The sequence below is a fragment of the Eulemur rufifrons genome, chromosome 20, assembly GCF_041146395.1.
Source record: "Eulemur rufifrons isolate Redbay chromosome 20, OSU_ERuf_1, whole genome shotgun sequence".
NCBI classification, from domain to species: Eukaryota; Metazoa; Chordata; class Mammalia; order Primates; family Lemuridae; genus Eulemur; species Eulemur rufifrons.
Window position 1 is genome coordinate 9020943 of NC_091002.1, and position 20355 is coordinate 9041297.

At 47.0% G+C, this 20355-nt stretch overlaps 1 protein-coding gene across 1 annotated transcript in view; it reads left to right on the forward strand.

The window, feature by feature from the left end:
* The window catches only part of SYNDIG1 (synapse differentiation inducing 1), a 105537-nt gene that overhangs the window by 15736 nt on the left and 69446 nt on the right, over positions 1–20355 (forward strand). Inside the window, exon 2 of the mRNA XM_069496266.1 lies at positions 19967–20104. Coding sequence (XP_069352367.1) covers positions 19967–20104 — 138 coding nt within the window. The remainder of the gene's footprint in view (positions 1–19966; positions 20105–20355) is intronic.

A 20355-nucleotide genomic window follows, 5' to 3' on the forward strand; every position in this document is an offset into this window, starting at 1 on the left:
AAAAGAAAGCAGGACATGAATATTACGAATGACACGCCGTTGGTAGTTTATTAACAAAAGAAATTCCCCAGTCATTCGAGCCAGAGCACTCTTGTCTGTGAGCTGTGAAGTAGGCAGAGCAGAAGACAAGCTGGAGCAGCTGGAAGGGGTGGAGGGGGTGGCCGGGTGGGCACCGCTCTCTCCCGGGCCTGCCCTCGGCCAGAGCCCGCATGCTCAGCCTTGGCCATGTCCTCCCTGCCTCTCTTATTAAACACATTGATGCAGTGGGTGTACCCCAAACCAGTTAGGTCAAGATCTCTGGGGTCAGTATTTTTCTTAAAGCCCTGCAGGTGATTCTGGTGTAAGCACCATGTGTCTAGGCGGTAGTGCCGTGATCTTGATCGAGACCAGCTGTTCTGAAGCAGTCGGCTTGTTGTATAAAGAGCTGGGCCTGTTCTGAATGAATTTGGATGCAGTCACCAACCCTTGCACAAGGCTCTAAACTCATGGTGCTCACCAGAAAGTTACAGCCCCACAAATCCCAGAGGTTAAAGCCAGACAACACCCACCTGTTTGACTAACTCAGTGACTCCTGGATTAATGTGACCCTGATCCTTTTTGTTTCAAAATGCCACTTATGGTGACTTCGTGAAGCAGTGTGTCACAGAGCAGACTTTGGGCAACACTCCTGGCCTAGCCGTTCACAAGCTGGCGGTTGGATGCTGGAGAGGAGGAGGGAGCAAAGCGCCTGGTGACAGCTGCACCAGTGACCCTGGAAGGACCTTGCCTCACATCACAGGAGTAAAGCCACATGTGTGCAGGCTTGGGCCCCCGTCACATGTAGAAGTCTGTCCTGTCTTTGGGCACCATGCAGGGCCTGAAGGCAGCTAACGATCCCAGCACTGGTGCAGCCTGGAAGGATGGAGCCTGAACTCAGAACGGAGGACAAAGGACGCTGTGAACAGCTGGTCCAATAGTTCATAGTCCTCCTCCTCCATGTCATTTGTTTGCTGAAGGGGAGGCTCGACAGAAAGGTGAGGGGACCCTGAAGTGCCCTGGGGGAGAGACTCTCAGCACGAAGGCACCATCCCCAGGACCCCGCACCAGCATGCACGGGAGTCCCCTGGCTCTGGTTAAAGTGTAGGTCCAGTGGCAGGCAGGTGGCCAGAGTCTGGGTTCCTCACAGCTGCCAGGGGACCCCTCCCTGAGCAGTGAGGACATGGACCTTCCCCACAAGGGGTCCAGAAGGCGTGTTCTTTGTCCACTTCAGGGACAGAGGAGTATGAGACTGAGCTTTGCTGGGATCGTTGTTCTCCTCTAGTGACATGGCTCTGCCCCTCATAGCCGCTTGGAAACCCCGGAGCCACACCTGCCCTCCTCTAAGGATGGCTCTTACAGGCTAAGACAACCCTCACGTCTGCACTTCCCGCACAAGGGTGCCTTGCCCTGGACAACACACTCCCAACCTCTCCACTGTCTCCCACTGGACAGCATCCTACTCTCCTTGCCCTCCCAGTGGCTCTGGATCCCTCTTGAAATGAATCCAGAGATGCTCTGACCTGTGAGAAGCAGAGTGCAGCCTCCTGCCTCCTCCTTTCTGGGTACTTCCGCCATGATCTCAGCCTCCGAGCACTGCCCCTCCCTCTCCTCTGTGGTCTCCCTGGTAGCCAGGCTCCTTCCACAATGGGAGGGCGGGGCAGGGAGCCACACCCACTTCATGCTGGTGGGGGGTGCGGTGTTGGGTACAAAGCAGGGTTGCAATCTCTGCACCATCTCTGTGCTTCTGGGAATGCAGCACCTGGTCCAGTTTTATGGAAGAAGTAGGTGAGATCCTTGCACAGCAGCTGCTGGAGACATGTGCTTTATTTTTGCTCCGGGCAGTGACCTAGAAGAAATAAATGTACTCGTAAAAGGGATTTGGTTCTTTCCTTGGTGAACAGAATGGGCCATTTGTTCCGGCTGGAATTGTCCCCTTGTAACAGCCCCATCTGCCTGTCATTAGCCTGGCAGGGGGAGAGGTGTGAGAGCATCAGAGTCCCAGGACTGGGGGTCATGGGATGCTGTCTCTGCAGTGGCGGGCACGTACTGTCCTGATAATTTCCATGGATGGGAAGTGGGAGACAGGATTTTCAACGCATGACGGATAAGGAATTCCTGTTTTTCCACAAGCATTCAAAATATGCTCTCAGGGGTCAAAGGCAAAAGGCAGTCACAGCATTTGGTGTTAAGGGCTGAGAAAAGACGGTGCGCAGAATTTTCTTAAAATCCTTTTTCAGAAGATTTGCTTCAGTGTAAATGTGTTCACCTGAACAGAAGGTGGTCCTCTACCTCTTCTTAGAGATGTCATGAGTCTCCATCTCCACTCATGCTCTGGGGTTCTCCGAGGTGGTGCAGGCCTGTAACTACTTCTGAAGACCTGAGCAGCTTTGTAGGGCATGGCAGAATTCACATTTGCTAGCTCGTCACAAACCTACCTGTCAGGAGATGGAAAGTGCATGTGTCCTGCAAGAGCCCAAGTGACGTGGTACCTACTGGTGTCAGAAACATAACCTACAGAAATTATCATTCAGGAGCTGCTGCAGTTTCTACAACCTGACACCTATTCCCCTCCCTTACCTTTGACTATGATGTGACCACAGGAGGAGAATTTCTATATGGAGCAAAAAGAAAGGCAAGAAGAAAATATTTGACATTCAGGCAGTGTGTGACAGGAGAGTGATGCATGTGTCTACGTCTAATGCTTTTCCTAGCTGGGAGGTGTTGGCATCCCTCTTTTATAAACGAGGAATCTGAGATTCCAACCAGTGGTTTTCCATCTTATCTGCATGTTAGAATCACGTTTAAAACTTAGAATCGCAAATAAAATCACTGAGAAAGTTTCTGATGCCCAGAGCATCAGAGACGGGGCATGAGGAGGCTTGAAGTGAGTCCCGAGGTACAGCCCACCCAAGGACATTGGTGACTTGCCTGAGGGTCTCCCAGCTAAGAAGGGACAGACCAAACCTTAACTCCAAATCTGCAATTGTGACTAGTCTGTATCTTAAGGTCACGTGGATCCAAATTATCTAAATCAGAACCAAGAACCCCCAGGTTTCTATTAAAAACCGGTTTTGTAAATATTACCCTAGAAAAAAGTGCCAACCACTATTGAACCCCTGTTAATGATGTGCATGCTGAAGGGTTTAGGGGTGTGTACTGATGTCTGCAGCTCACTTGGAAATGCATCCAGGAAAGTAAGAGGAAGTGATGGGTGGACAGGAGGATGAACAGATGGGCAGATAATGATAAAGTCAGTGTGGTAAAGATGCCAATAGTAGAATCTAAGAGATGGATACATGAGCATTTGCCATATAATTGTTTTAACGGGTCTGTGTGTTTTATCCATTTGAAGTGTGTGTTGATGCAAGGAATGAAACAGGTGTCATCTCTGCACCATTTATTGACTAATCTATTTTAATTTATTGCTTAAAAATTATCATAAACCAATTCCAGTGTTGTATTTGATAATATTATAGAGTTTATAAGGACAGGCAAAAGTATTCTTCTAGTGGAGTTAATTTACTGAACAAATGTATAGCAATACTGCCCTGAAAAAGAAATGGACTATCACATTTGCTTGGAAAATACATAACATTGAAACTTTTGGAAGAAAACATAGAAAATCTCTGTAACCTATAGTTAGGTGAAGAGTTCTTAGATACAACATCAGAAATATAATTCACAAAAGGAAGAATAGATAAATGTGACTTTATTAAGATTAAAACCTTTTGCTCTGCAAAAGACACTGTCAAGATGATGAAAAGACAAGTACAGACTGGGAGGAGAATATTTGTAAATCACATATCTCACAGAGAATTTGTATCTGGCATATGTGGGGGGAAAAATCTCTAAATTGTGAGAAATTAAATAATCTGGTTTAAAAATGGGCAAAAGATTTGAATAGACCCTTCATCAAAAAGAATATGTAAATGGAAAATAAGCACACAAAAATATATTTGCCATCAGTTATCAGGGAAATGCAGAATAAAGCCGTGATTAGATACCACTACACACCTTAGAGTGGCCAAAATCCCAAAACCTGACAACACCAAGCGTTGGTGTGGGCGCAGGGCGGCCAGAACTCTCCTGTGCCGCCGATGGGAATGGAAAATGGAACGGCCGCTCTGGAAAACAGTTTGTCTGTTTCTCATAAAGTTAAACAGGCACCACATGACCCAGCAATCCCATGCCTGGGTGTTTACGCTCAGGAAATAAAACTCCACAGTCACCCAAAAATCTATATGTATGTGTCCATAGCATTTATTTTTAATAACCAGAACTGGAAATGCAAATGCCCTTCATCTGTGGATGCACGAATAACACATGATGGTACTTTTTTACCACGAAATGTCACTCAAGCAAAAGGGGAATGAACTACTGATACACCCAGCAACCTGAATGAACCCCAAGGGGATTGTGCCGAGTGGAAACGGTCAGTCTCAAAAGGCTGCATACTGTATGCTTCCACTCCTATGACATTCCTGAAAAGACAAAACTGCTACAACAGTTAGGACAACAGTGGTTGCCAGGAGTTAAGGATGGGGGGAGGGTGAGACTATAAAGAGGTAAACTGAGGCCACGTTTTGGAGGTGATGGAATCCTTCTGATTGCTGTGTGGTTCCATGAATCTATATATGCAACAAAATCCATGAAACTCTACACTGCAAACACACACACAAGAGTGAGTCACGGATAAGCTGGTGAGATCTGATTAAGGTCTGTAGTTAGAAGTGTAGCACCAATGTCACTTTCTGGGATTTGATCATTGTACCAGGTTATGTAAGAGGAAGGCAAGGGTACATGGGAACTCTGTTCTATCTTTGCAGTTTCTACAGGAACTCTGTTCTATTTTTGAAATTTTTATGTAAGTCTAAAATTATTTCAAAGTGTGTATATATATATATACACACACATAATATTTCAAAGTATATATATACATACACTTTGAAATCATTTATACATATATACATTGTATAAAGTCATATTTAATGAATTTTAATATTTTTTATATAGTCTTCAAGCTGTAACTAAAAATATAATTTAAATACATGCTTTCCTTTCAATAAAGCAGAACATTTCAGAACAGTAAAGAAAAAAAGTGAATTAGCGATTTTTAAAAGTGGTTGATATCCAACCCCGGCCTGGCCCTTGATACATAACCAGAAGTTTACTGTAATTGGATTTACACAGAGGCAACCTTCCAGGTGTGTGGGGGGGCTGTGTCAACAGTGAGGGGCTCAGAGAGACTGGGCAGGAGGTTTCTGGAACCATCCGAACATAGGACTGTCCTTTTCCCACGCCTTGGGCAGTTGGCGGTTCTCCTCAGTGCAGGGATGGAAGATGTAGATTCAAGGCTCTCCAACTGCACAGGGCTGGTGACTTTGGCCACTGTCTGGAACTTTGAGAGGGTGGAGGAGACATTGGGCTGGTCAGGTGGGGGACCCACACTCTTCCCACTCTGGAACAGGACAGACACGGTTCTCACTCAAGCCAAAGAGGCTTCTGGTGCCCTAGACTGGAGGGCAGGGTTGGGCAGGATATGGGCATACTTTGATTAAGTGTCTGGCTTCTTGTTTGAGATATAATAAACTAAACTTTGATTTGAAATTGGACATTTCATATTTAATGACCTAATCTATAATTCGCAACCTTTCGTGTCCCATCTGTGCTGTCTACTCCATAGTCACAAAGATATTCTCCTATAGTAGAGATGGCCACTGGCCTCTTGGTGGAAGGGACGCAGTGGTGCTCACCTGTGCCCCTCCTGCAGCATCTGGAATAATTCCTGGCACTTACAAGGGGCCCAGAAACCATTAGTTGGGTAGATGAATGGTGTGGACAGATGGATGTCAGGTTCCTTCGAGCTTGCCCTTTGTTCCTGGGAGGGGCATTCTACCAGGCTCCTTCACCTCTCAGCCCACATTGTCATCCTTGTCATTCTGGAGTTTTCCCCATTGTTCTGCTGTGAGGTCCTTCCAGCTCTGAGCAGTGGGTCTGCTCAGCTTTTGAGGTTGGGCATCCTGTGAGTAGCATTGCTGTGGCACAGTGAGCCGTCCTCTACCAGGTCCGCCCGGAGCCATTTGCCACGTGGGCACAGTTTGCCGTGGTCACTCTGTGGCCTGGTCCTTTGAGAAGGTGCCTCTGACTACACAGGGTCCCCATTCTGGGTGGGGAGGCCAGAGCTGCCTTCGGCTTGTTTGGCTCAAACACACCTCTGTGAAGTGTTTGACATGCGTGTTCCTTTGGGCAGGCATGTGATACTGAACACCACTGAGCAGCATCTCTGTGAAGACATGAAAACAACAAAGGTGATGATGAAATGCTAAATTGCACTGTTAAATGAATTATTCATGTATCATAAAAAGTATATTCAATATTTTTTCATTTTTTCCAGTAATGCTCACGGTATTTCCTTCCATTAGAGCACAATCGATGAGAGAAAAAATTGTACCCAATGCTTAATCCCCAATGGAAAAAAAAATTCAATTTAAAGTATAATTTTTCTGCTAAAATGGCACACTTGTGACTTTTTTTTTTTTTTTTACTTTTTATTCATTTATTTTTCTCTGGATAACAAGTAATTTATTCTAGATAGATGGCAATTTTTTCTTTCATATTAGGGAACAGCCATGACTTCAGCAAATGTTTTTAGTCAGGACTCTTTTAAATTTATAAATGGACACTAATATTTTTTCTTTTTATTGTGAATAATTTCAAACTTACAGAAAAGTTGTAAGAACTCCCATGTACCCTTTACCCAGACCACCAATACTAAATATTTTGCCAATGTGACTTTTTATTTTTTAAGTAATTTCAGACTTACAGAAATGTTGCAAGAACAGTACAGAGAATTCCTGTATACTTGTCTCCAGTTTCCCTCAATCTTAAGAGTTTACTATTCTTTCTTTATCATTCTCACTACTGATACGCATATTTTTTCTAAGCTACTGGCAAGTAAGTTACAGGCATGAAGTTCTTCTACCCCTAAATGAATCATATATTAATATATTTTCTAAAAGCAAGTTCAGTTATAAAAGTCAGGAAATTAACATTGTTACAGTACTATCATTTACTCTATAGCCCTTATTCAGATTTTTCCAGTTCTTTCAATATTGTCCTTTACAGCAAAAAGAAAAGCAATTCAGGTCCAGGATCCAATTCGGGATCCCACATTGCATTTTCTTGTCACACCTGTTTAGTCTTCTTTGATCTGGAGCACTCCCTCTGTCTTTCCTTGTTTGTTGTGACCTTGATGATTTTGCAGAGTGCAGGTCAGTTATTTTGTAGGCCATCTGTCAATTTGGGTTTGTCTGATGACTCCTTGTGATTGGATTCAGGTTACTGCATTTTTGAGAGAAACCCCACGGAAGGGACTGTGTCCTTCCAGTGCGTTGTATCAGGAGACTCATGTCTATTTGCTCCACTGCTGGTGATGGTGACTCTGATCACTTGTTTTGGTGTCTGCCATATTTCTCACTGGCCGAGTGACCATGTTGCTTTGTAATTAACCAGTATCTTGTGGGGAGGTACTGTGAGACTGTGTAAAAATGCTGTTTTTCATTAGTCATTACCTACTAGTTTTAGCATTCATTGACAAATGTCTAACCCATAGTTCATTCTATGTTTATTAGTTGACATTCCACTATGGGGAAGAGCATTCCCTTCTCCTATACTTATTTTTTACCCTTTTATCACTTTATCAGGTTAGATCATTAATTCTTCTTTGTTCAGAAGGTTATTGTTAGTATTTATTGTGCTTTTATTGTGATGTTGACCTTGTTCCAGATTTGACAGCAAGAGCTCCTTCGAGTTGGCTTCTGTGTCCTTTGTAGTGCATCATTCTTTAATCGTTTTTTATTATCATTTCCTGGTACAGCAAGGTGTTCCAGGTGCATCTTTTTTTAAAAGAAAATTTATTTTTAATTATGAGTACATAATAGTTGTGTATATTTATAGGGTGTATGTGATGCTCTGATACAGGCATACAATGTGTACTGATCAAATCAGGATAATTGGGGTATCCATCACCTCAAGTATTTATCGTTTCTTTGTGTTAGGAACATTCCACCTCCACTCTTTTAGTTATTTTAAAGTATACCTTGACTTATTGTTGACTAAAATCACTTTATTGTGCTATCAAATACTGTTCACTCTATCTATCTAACTATATTTTTGTACCCATTAACCACCTCCACTTTATCCCCCCTCCCCACTACCCTTCCCAGCCTCTGATAACCATCATTCTACTCTCTGTCTCCATGAGATCAATTGTTTTTAATATTTAGCTCCCACATATGAGTGAGAATAGGTGAGATTTGTCTTCCTATGCTTGGCTTATTTCACTTAACATAATGTTCTCCATTTCTATCCATGTTGTTGGGAATGGCAGGATCTCGTTGTTTTTCATGGTGGAATAATATTCCATTTTGCATGTGTACCACAATGTCTTTATCCATTCGTCCGTTGATGGACACTTAGGTTCATTCCAAATCTTGGCTATTGTGAACAGTGCTGAAATAAACATGGGAGTACAGGTATCTTTTCAATATACTGATTTCCCTTCTTTTGGATATATACCTAGCAGTGGGATTGCTGGGTCATATGGTAGTTCTATTTTTAGTTTTTTTGAGGACCCTCCATACTGTTCTCCATAGTGGCTGCACTAATTTACATTCCCACCAACAGTGTAAGAGGGTTCCCCTTTCTTCACATCCTCACTAGCATTTATTATTGGCTGTCATTTTGATAAAAGCCATTTTAACTAGATTGAGATGATTTCTCATTGTAGTTTTTATTTGTATTTTTCTGCTGACTAATGATGTTGAACATTTTTTCATATACCTGGTGGCCAGTTGTATGTCTTCTTTTGAGAAATGTCTATTCAGATCTTTTGACCATTTTTTAATCATATTATTTGATTTTTTTCCTATTGAGCTGTTGGAGCTCCTTATATATTCTAGTTTTTAATCCCTTGTCAGACGGGTAGTTTGCAAATATTTTCTCCCATTTGATGGGTTGTCTCTTCACTTTGTTGATTGTTTCCTTTGCTTTATAGAAGCTTTGTGGCTTGCTGTGATCTCATTTGTCCAGTTTTGCTTTGGTTGACCATGCTTTGGGGGTGTTACTCAAGAAGTCCTTGCCCAGCCCAGTGTCCTGAATCATTCCCCCGTCAGTGTTTTCTTTGACTAGTTTCAGGTCTTAGATTTAAGTCTTTAATCCATTTTGATTTGATTTTTGTGTATGTCAAGATATAAGGGTCTGGTTTCAGTCTCCTGCACATGGACATCCAGTTTTCCCAGCACCACTTACTGAAGAGACTGTCCTTTCCCCACTGTATGTTCTTTGCACCTTTGTCAAAGATAAGTTCACTACAGATGTGTGGATTTATTTCTGGGTTCTCTATTCTGTTCTGTTGGTCTGTGTGTCTATTTTTATGCCAGTACCATGCTGTTTTGTTTCCAGGTGCATCTTGTACATTGCCAGCCTCAGCCTTGAAAGCAGCCATTTCTCTAGAGCTCTGGTTCCTTTCCTTGGAGAATGGTCTTTAGAAAACAAGATCTGTGTGCGAGGTGTGCTCATTGCAGCTTGGAGGGGGTCACAGTTTCTAGGTGGGGAAATGCATGCATACTTAAATGTACATAAATATATCTATGTAACAACATATGCATATACATCTATGCATATATATTTTCTATCTATAGAAGTGATACCTATCTGTGTTCAGTTCCAATCCAGTCAGTTCATGTTGCTCACTCTCCTTAAGCAGCATTGCCTTCCGTTGTGTGGATGGGTCACGGTTTATTTAACTACTCTCCCTTGAATGAACATTTAGGTTGTTTCCAGTGTTTTGCAATTATCCGTAATGCTGCAGTGAATAACCTTGTGCACATGTATTTTTATGTTTTCAGGATAAGTTACTAGAACAGAGACTGCAGACCCCCCAAAAAAACCCCACGTCTGTAATTTTGTCACATGTTGACAAATTTGCTTTCTAAAAGTTGTACCATTTACATTCCTATCACCCTGTTTCCCTCCAGTCTCAGTAATAGTATGGTTAATTTTTGACAACTTGATAGGTGAGAATCATACCTTGGTCTGGTTTTCAGTTTCCTTTCTCTAAGAACAAGTGAGGTCAGGCATCATTTCCACCTGGACTCAGATGAGGCGAGCAGAGCACCTGGGGCATGAAATTTAAGGAAGAGCTCAGGCTCCAGTGCCAGCTGTGCACCTGCCTGTTCTGAGTGAGACAGACCATAATGAAGAAGGCGGGACTGTGAGTAGGCGTCCTCATTTCCCTTTTACCTTTAAGCCACTCCAAATCCATGGTGCTAAAACTGGCCTGGGCTTTGCATCTGGAAACTGCAAAAAACACAGTGGGTTATGTGCTGAGTTCTTCAGGCAAACATAACATAAACTGGAGGTAATATGATCTAAAAGGACAGTCATCACCTGAGGCAATAATATATTGTACATAGCTTTTTTTGTTCAGAGAATCACCCATGCAAATAATGCAGATTTTAAGCAAGGATGCACATTTAGTAACTGGATCAACAGTTAATGGTAACTGGACAGTCAGTTGTGAAACCAGCTTCTCTGGGTTGGTCATAAAAGGCTGAGTCCCTATTTATTTCCCAATCGCTTAGGTTGATGTGGAATACGCTCTGGTTTTCTCAAGCAGTGAGAAGTGGTGGGTATAAGCAGGCACCACCCTGCTCCACCTGTGCCATGCTTTCCTACTGTCCGTAGCCCTTGTGTGTGCGGAGCTCACTCCCGACCCGGGGCCTTTGCACACATCCCTTTACTGAGCAAGGGGCCACCAGACAGGGGTCTCAATTTCTTCATAAAACCTGAAGTCCAGTGTACAACACAATTATATCCAAGCTACAAAAATAAAAACATATGAATGGGAAAAAAAAACAGTATTGTCAGCAACATACGTTGATTGCCTACCATGCCCTGGTCACTTTGACCTGAATCATACAATGATCTTTATGCCAAGTCTTAGAAAGCTTTGGCCAGTTCTGTCTTTGAAACGGCATTTGTGTGTATTCTTTGCACCATTTATCTGGCAGTGTGATGAGGTTTCTTATCCTGCCTGACCACGCTCCTCACGTCTCCATCTTCTCGCTCCCTCAGACGTTCCCCGAGTATGGTGATCTTGTTCCACATAGGGTTGCCCTGAGTGAAGTGTTGGGGTGTCCAGCACCCCCACTTTCTCCACAGGCTCTGCAGCAGGTGCCCCCACACTCTCTCAGGTATGAATTGCAGGAGAAACCCCCTGAGCCCGGCTTTGCCTACCTGAGGATTTTCTCTGAGGATCTGAAGTCTGCCCTGCAAAGGGTGGGAGAATCTTTGCCCCCAGGAGACGTCCTCACTGATGACTGATGGAGGTGGTTTATGTCAGTGGGATGACTCCCTGTGGTCCCCAGAAGGTGCAGCCTCTTGGTGCCCACAGAGATTCCTGACTCGGCAGCACCTCTTTATTGGCTGTGTGTCCTGCCCTTCCCCTCAGCTCCCTACCTTCTTTCCCAAGATCACCTCCCAAGGAAACAATTGCACCTGAGCCCTTTACTCAAGATCTGCTTCTAGGGGAACCCAAACTAGGACAGGGCCCAAGGAATCATTTGCTAAAATTGCCTTCCCAGGGCACCTGAGCACTTCCAGACCACAGGAAGAACTTAGCCTGAGAGATCAAGTCGTAGAGGGACCTTCTTATACTAATCTAACTGTTGGATTAAATACCTATAGCCAGTTTGAAAACAGGTCTTAAATTAATGCAGGAATGTTGAATAACAGTCCTCTAATGCAGAGATCTCCAACCTATGGTGAGTTGTATAATTATTTCATTATATATTACAGTGTAACAATAATAGACATAAAGTGCACAATAAATGCAATGAGCTTGAATCATCTCAGAAGCATCCCTGTGAGGAGGATGCTCTGTGGCCAGCACGTGCTCTGGCGCAGGCTTCGGAAATTGGAAGAAAAGGGGCGTGGCAGCAGGCAGGTGAGACGTGCTCTTTATTGTCAGGGGGATACAGCAGTGGCGAAAAAGCATGGCTGAGAACATGGCGAGAGCTTATATATGGATCTGAACCGTAGTGGCAACACGCCATGGGAAAGTGTGATCACATAGGTTCACATAGGACATGACACCTTGGTTACATGAGTATCCTGACTCATGCCTCCCCGGAAGGCCGGCTAGCCAAGGGGCCAGGTCAGGAAAACCACTGTGGCAGTCATCTTAGTTTGGCCTAAGAAACCTATTGCCTGTACAAATGCAATTTCCCTTACAATCCCTCATCCATGGTCCGTGGAAAAATTATCTTCCATTTTCGAAATGGTCCGTGGTGCCAAAAAGGTACCTGCTGCCAGATAATGATATGTCTTATCACACTCCACCTTCACAAACAAAGACAAAGCAGGAGCTACACACACGGGTGAATCTTCATGGATTTTGATTCATTTGGCTCCTGCTTCTAGAAGATTACAGACTCCTCGGGCCACAACCATCCTTAGATGTTAATTAGATACTTGTCAGTGGAGAAATGCCTTTGCACTTTGCCCAGGATAAGTAACCGTTTACCATTTATTGACAGCTGCCCTGTATGAATGGACACCTGTCCCCAGAGCACTGTTGACAGGGCCAGGGAAGCCTTGGTTGTGCAACCCCAGCCTCAATCACGTGCTTGTGGTGAGTTTGGTGTCTGACAAAGGTGGATGCCGAACGCAGCCCTGCAGGGTTCTTCCCTAGAGTTGCCTTCTGGGAGCTACTGCCTGCCCGAAAGGGCTGAATGCTTTTCAAAGGGAATTCAAATCTCCCACGAATCATGTCTGTTGGGAATATAGTCTTTATGGGGATATGGTAGGAGCTAAGACCTAAAGTAGCCACCACAAAGGAGTAAAACAAAATTTGAAGAAATGGAACAAGGAGCACTTTTCCTAGAGGTGCTCCACAAAGGGGTGTGTGTTTAGTTTTTATAGTTCCACTTATCCACCCTGAACACTAGTTTATTCCCTCAGACGCTGTTTACACATAAACTATTTCAAGTATTTCCCTCTTTCAAATATAAATCCCTCTCAAATCATCCACTCAGGCCCCAGAATGAAACTGGGAGCCTCCAATAGAGAAAAGCAAGTGTTCATAACCACTGAGGGTTGCCAAACCATGTGTGCCTTATGGATAAGATATACCCCAAATTGTGGACAATGGGAACTTTATCTGACTTGTTCTAGGACTTTGAAAACATTTGCATTATATTTGATTTCCCTTGTGAGTTAACTTCATTTTTTCCTCTGTCTTTAGAAAAGTTTCATATTTTATGCACGTAATTGGATTATCATTGTCTAAAAATACCTCACTCCTCAAGGAATATAAAATGATTTAGGAATAGTGGACTAGATATTACCAGGAGGGAAAAAAATGTTTACTTTTGAGTGATTCATCAACTTGCTCATCTTTAAAGTTTACTTATTTCTTTGCTTTAGCTGAGAGCCATTCCTTTTATAAAAGATTGCCTGGAAACCCAACATGTAAAACAGGGAAAGGCTGAGCTGTTTGGGTCTAGGCAGGTTTGGGGACTCAGAGCTATTCAAGCCCCTCCCACCCCAGGCCCTAAAGAGCACAGTGGAAAGCCACCACATTGACTACAGCTGGGGATGTTCCTCTCATTCCGTGACAAATGGCATTAAGACCTGGATTGTCATGTCCTCTGTGACGTCCTCCAAGATGCAAAAGGAGACCAACCAGTTACACCAGACCCACTACGGGTGTCCCAAGGGCATCTTTTCCCCGTTTTCAGGAACATGGGCTGCATAGATCCTTGCTACTATACCAAAAATCAAACATGTTGCATTTAGAAATACATATTTATTATGAAATCTGGTGTTTTCATTGGTTGAATCATCTGATTCATGAAGAGTTGATTAACAAAGAATAACCAAATCCCCAGATTTTAGGAATTGGAATAGAGAGTGAAGTAAAGTTGACATTTTACATTAAATGTAAAGTAAATGTAATGTCAAATTTACATTAAATTTGACATTATTGGAGTGAAATAAATTTGAAAGTTTACCAATACTGCACCTGATTTTGCCCTTTTGGGGGATGACTCAGCGCTCTAGTTTGGGGCTGATGACTGTTGAGTGTTTCTGTTGTAGCTGCTTTGGGCTGTTTCAGTGTGTGATGGGGCAGAGCTGACCTGTGTGTCCCCAGCATCACAAACCAGGAAGAGGCTGGGGGCCCAGCCAGGCCTGGCCCCAGAGCTGCTTTGCCCCTGCATGGCCACTCCTGAGCTGTGAACTCACACGTCCTTCTCTGAGCACTGGGCACAGATGGGATGGCAGTAACAGACATGGACTTGGGATTCTTTATGGGATCGTCTCTACTCATGGGTGGAGAGTACCAATTGTCCCAGTGCCTAGAATACCCCACAACCCTGCTACCTCGCCACCCCCTCTCTCTTCTCTCTTCCCTTCCCAATTCCCTTCCAGCAACTCCCCACTCCCAAACCCCCCACCCCACCCAACAGATGTCCCTGGGGATTCCCAGATCCTCAATTCTTTTAGGAAAGCCATGCAGCTCCTCCCACCTTTCCCCATTCTCCACCTGACCCTCCAAATGTGACAACATGCTCAGCAGACAGGCTCTTTAAAAGGAGGCAATTTCAGTTTTAAAGTAGGGGGGTTTTGTTGGGTTGCTTTTGCTTTTATCACACCAGTATGTGAAATAGCCTCTATCCACAAGAAAACTAACAGCTAGTAGGAGAAACTAAAAGTATATGTACCCAAGATGATTAGTAAAAAATTTAGGGCAGTGTATGTTCACCTACTAAAATATGGCTTTGCAGTATTCTGTGTTATTGAGCCACGAGATCTCCACACAGCTGTGTATCTGGAAGCCATGTGTGCATCACTCACAGTGGGTCCTCACGAGACCTTGGTGGTTTTCATGTGATCTGATTTCCAGTAAAGGAGAGACTGGCGGGACCTAAGATGTTGGGGAGGTTTGCTGCAGGGAGGAAGGGAGAAGGATTTGGCTGAGCACAGAAGGGATCACGTCTCCCGCAGCCAGACAGCCCACAGAAAACCCCCAAGTGGACCCAAGTGGGCCCCTGGGGCTGCCCCGATGGTGCAGGTGTGGGGAGATGGTGCAGGTCTGGCCCCACAAGGTCTTCATGGCTCAGAACCCAGGCCTTGCCCACGGGGCTCCCTAAGAGTTATTTCCTCTCGAGTAGTAGAAGGTCTTGCCTGGAGGCACCAAAGGCAGCCAACTCCACTTCTACACTCCTCGGATGTGGACAGAGGGGGTCTCACTCCATGCTGGCTGCCAAGAGCAGAATGTTGGTGTGCCTCCCACGGGCACAGGAGGCTTGAGCTGCATCCACTGCTTGCAGCCGCACCAGGTGTTACCCTTGGTTCTGCTCCTCCACTGTTCTGGAGCCACACAAGTAGCACAACCTACCTGGCCAAGTCATCATTCTCACCCCAGCTCAAACCCAGGCCCCTCCTGGTGGTCTCGCCTAGTGGACGGTGAAGGTGCTTGTCTCGGAGAGCACAGGACAGACTTTCAAGGCTGAGGGGGGGAGCAGAGGTCAGGCAGCCGGGCTGAATGCAGTGTACTGTGGGCAACGATAACCCCAGATGAAGGTGAATGTGCTGGTGACCCCTGTGTACTCTGCACACATTCTGGAGGCTTTGTCGCTTTAGTTAATTAGTGTTGTTCGTGTTGGCTAAGGCCACAGGTGAATTGCTGTGCATTCATTCAACAAACGTGCATTGGGTCCTACTGTGTGCCAGGCACTGTTTGGGTACTTGCACACAGCTGTGAACAAAACGTGCACAGATTTCTGCCCTGGGGGTGCTGATGGGAAGGGGGTCAGGCGGTAAACAAGCCAGTACTACCTGGGGTGCAGAGGCGAGGCCCCTGGCAGGCAAGGGATGGGGGTGCTGGAAGGCGGTGGCAATCTTGGAGTGTAGGGAGGACTCTGTGGAGAGGCGGCATCGAGCAAAAGCCCAGAATGAGGTGTGGAAGCGACTCTCATGTGTATCTGGGGGAAGAGTCCCTGGCTGGCGGGACAGCAAGTGGCAGACACGGGGCACATCCAGCACACGGGAGGAACAGCAGACAGCTGCCTGTGCGTGGAAGAGAGTGAGGCCAGAGTCAGTGGGGTCAGAGCCCATGGGGCAGTGTATTCCAACAGGACTTTCTGAGATGATGGAAATGCTGTCCCGTGTGATAGACACTAAGCACCGAGGTGGCTCCTGAGCACTTGCAATGTGGTGGTGCGACTGAGGATCCAGTTGTTGGTTGTGTTTAATTTTAAGTAACGTAAGTTTCAATAGCCCTGGGTGGCCAGTGGCTGCGCTGCTCCTCAGCGCAGACTTGGCCAGTGGGGAAGGCTCCTTGAGGACCACGTGTGAGATGCTCGCCGGCATCAGTGCGCAAAGAGAGGCCAGGGGTGAGGGCAGCTCGAGGCCCAGAGCCTGCTGGCAGGACCCTGAGTGAGACCCAAGGATGCAGCCGAGCCCAACTTGGCATCCCTAAAGCAGGCACCGCCCACCTTGCTCACGGAGCTGCAGCGCATGTCCAGCATGTGATGTGCAAACACTTAGCGCCCGACACTGTGATTACTTTGTTCAAATATCCCGAGGAAGCAAAACCCAAGGGAACTGAGAGCCGGCTCTGTACATGGAGGTGATGAAAATGGCAGCCACTCGGGGCAGTGGGTGGGCCAGCAGGGCACTGGCCGAAGACTCCCTCCTCCCTCTGCCCTCACTTCTTCCTCCAAGGGTCAGCTCAAAGGGTGGACCTCCGCACGAATTGCAGACGCCTTTGGAAGGCTGTCAGCCTGCAGATGTGCCAATTAAATGACCCATGAGGAGGATCTTTAAAAACAGCTGCTGTGCACGATGAGTCTTCCTTGGTGCTGGTGGTTGTATCTTTTCTCCACGTGGTGTGTTGGTATCTACGTAGCCTCTCCCCGGCCGGCTCCTCTCCTATACCCCTGTGGCACGGCAGGGTGCCCACGGCCCCTGTGCCCACGAAGCACTCGCTGAGGGAAAATGAATGAATAAGGAGCCAGGAGGTTTCTGTCTGCCCTGTGCTTTGTGTGAGTTTTGAAAATCTATTTCAATCACAATTGACTAAATATTTTGGTGCCATGGAGCCACAACTTTGCAATTTACAGAGTGTGGTTCCTTTATGCTTCCAAATTAAGATATGTGAAGATTTTGGGGGTGTGCCCTGAAACCTAATTCTTTACTTCTTGAGGACTGTGGTGTAATTCCACAGCAGTTTCCAAAGACGGAAGTCGACACAACGTGTCTGCGTGTGCCGGGACAGCAGTTCAGAGAGTGGTGACTGACTGATCCGGGAGAAGTCACTGCCACTGGCCTCTCTGTCTTACCTTAAAACAGATCAACTAAGAAGCAAAGTCATCAGAATGCTTGGGTGGGGAGAAGAGGAGGAAGACCCCTTGTCTCTGGACTAGACGGAGTGAAGACGGTGGGTCTGTGTATAGCAAGATCATCTGCGTGCACACTGCACACGGCACAGGCTTGGAAGGGGCAGCCAGTCACGCAGAAGCAATTCTAGACTCCAGAGGCCACGAACTGGGCGGCTTTGTGATTTGACAAGTGTTTTAACCCTCAGAGCCTCTGCTTTGTCCTTTGTAAAATGGAAATGACAATAAAAATAGTAATAACACCTATTTCCAGAGAATCCAGTGAGCTTAGTTATATAAAACTTAGTTACATAAAACTCTTTGTAAACAAAGAAACAAAAAAAGAAACTAAACTCTAAAACATAGACAGGCAGATCTGTCCCTTGTATACGAGGCTGTCCATCCCAACGTTGTGACCAATGTTGCTGGGCAACGTCGCTCGGTGGCTCCTACAGTCGGGGTCTGAGCTGAGGGCTGGGAAAAACGCTGTCCGCCTGCCTGCCTCTCTGCCTCTCTGCGGGGTCTTTGCACGCGGGTGGGTGTGTCACAGATGGGACCTCCCGAGTGCCCTTTTCTGCAGCTCAGCTGTTCCAACCTGAGTCCCCGACACCCCAAAGCCACATTTTCTGTGAGGCGTGTGAAGACTGAACGCCGCACATCCTTCCTGCAGATCCAGTGGCGGGGAGGCACGTGTGCACCTGGGTAGCCTGGCCCCCGCGTCTCCCGTGAATTATGCATCCCTGTGGGCCGCTCCGTTTTCCTTCCCTGGTAGCCATAATGATGATAATTTTCATTTCCCTTCACTGTTCTGGAGACCGTGTGGAGGACGGTGCGCAGAGTAGGGAGAATAGAACTTTCACAGGCGCGGCTCTGTGGACGGCGCCTTGTGGCCCCAGACGCACGGAGGAGCCGCCACAGCAGCTGCAGTGACTTGGCAGGCGGTGCCGGGAGGGGAGACGAGGCAGGGAGCTCAGACCCCTGCCCCACAGGCCTGTCTGTGTGTGGTGGGTGGACAGAGGGTCCAGCTTCCACCCAGGGCCACCTGGAGAAGGCCTTGCTTGCATTTGACTGAGCCCATCAAAACTGGCCCATTTTCCTTGGTCGCCAGACAAAAGCAGAGTCCTCCCAGGAGTGTTCCTTGTCTCACTGCAACCCCGAGGCCATCTGTGCGATGATTAGAGGCTGGTTGGCAGTTTTATGTGCATTTAATTAGCAAAGACAGGAAAGCACACTTGGGGATCTCCTCAGCGTGTTTGTGAGCAGGAGCCTCTGGGGGTCTCAGGTGCCTGTGGCGGGGGCTGGGCAGGCCCATATCCACGCAGGCGTTGCCCTCACAGGGCGCACCCACCTTTGTTTTTGTCTGGCACCTCAGGTGACCGCCTCCTTCCAAAGCCACGTGCGGAAGTGGCCAGCCTCACCTCGCACCACGGCGTGTTCCCAAGTGTCTCCCGCCCACACCAGGAGCTGGTGTTTAGCAGCTCCGGCAGCTGGCAAAGGGAGTTAGGGAGCCGATGACCCTCCTTCAAGAAGAAAGGCACCATTTGTTTTTTGGGAAACCGTATCTGGAGTAAGATAGGACTCCATCCTTGTATAATAAGCGCATAGAAATAGAGTGACTCCGGTTTGGGGACGAGCCAGCGTGCGCGTACCGTGTTTTGATGAGGAAAGACAGTCGCGCTGGGAGCCCCACCACGTGGGATAAGCGGGTGGAAAACTTCCTCTGCACTGGAGCTCCCGGGGCGGGGGAGCCTCAGAGGCCCCAGCCATTTGGCGTCCCCGGGCACTGTGCCCCCCGTGGGAGGTCCGGGCCGTGGTTCTCACTGCCAGGTGAATGTTGGAATCACCTGAGCAGCTGTTTAGAAACTCCTGTGCTCAGTTCCCCAGCCCCCAACACGGGCCCCTCCTCCATCAGAGCCCCCAGGAGGTTTCCAGTCAGGCTGGGGACAAGCCCGTCTTTGTGACCGGACCACACAGCTCGGTCTCAAGGCAGCTTACAAAGCAGTCGTGGGTTCGGAGTCAGAGGACAGGACAAAAGGGGATTCAGGGGACAGTGTTCTTCCATCCACACCAGCCCTGCCTCGTCTTGTAAACTAGTGGGGAGTCTCGGATAAAAAGTAAAGTCCTTGTGGGGTCTATACGCCTTCTGAAATCCCCACTCCCTCTTGGCTAGATCTACCTTTATCCCTAACATCCGGGCACTCAGTGCCCACATATCTTAGAAATAATTGGTTTCTGTAGGATTTTATCTACTGGGGAGTGACCCAAGAACCCTGTGCATAGGATATTTTTTCTTTTTGTCCTTGGTAAGGGTTTCCTTGAGAAAATCCTTTTTGTGAGGCTGTACACTTGCAGCGATGACAATGACACTCACAGTATCAGCAACCGCGGCTGCCTTCCCAGAAGGCCTGCTCCAGCCAGGTGCCATGCCCCCGTCCCTGGCATCCCTAGAATGATTCCGTAGTAATCTTCTCTCCTCTCCTGCCCTGTCCGTGTCCCTCCTGCAGAGCGACTACTCCAGTGACACTGAGAGTGAGGACAACTTCCTCATGATGCCGCCGCGGGACCACCTGGGCCTCAGCGTCTTCTCCATGCTTTGCTGCTTCTGGCCCTTGGGCATCGCGGCCTTCTACTTGTCCCACGAGGTAAGGCCCCTGCCGGGCGGTGGCACACGCGTGGCGGTGTTGTTGCAGGCCCAGGAGGCAGAGAGCCGGGGAAGCCTGTTTAGCTCCTGCTGGGGGGATGGGGGCTCACATGTGAGCATTTGGAAGACGGGTCAGGAGGACTTGGGGTGCCCTGGGGGGCCGGGTGGGGCCGTGCAGGCTGCCTCATCTCAGACGTGGCTCTGTGCTCGCAGAGGCAGGACTGAGTTCCGGCGTGACAGGAGCAGGCGTCC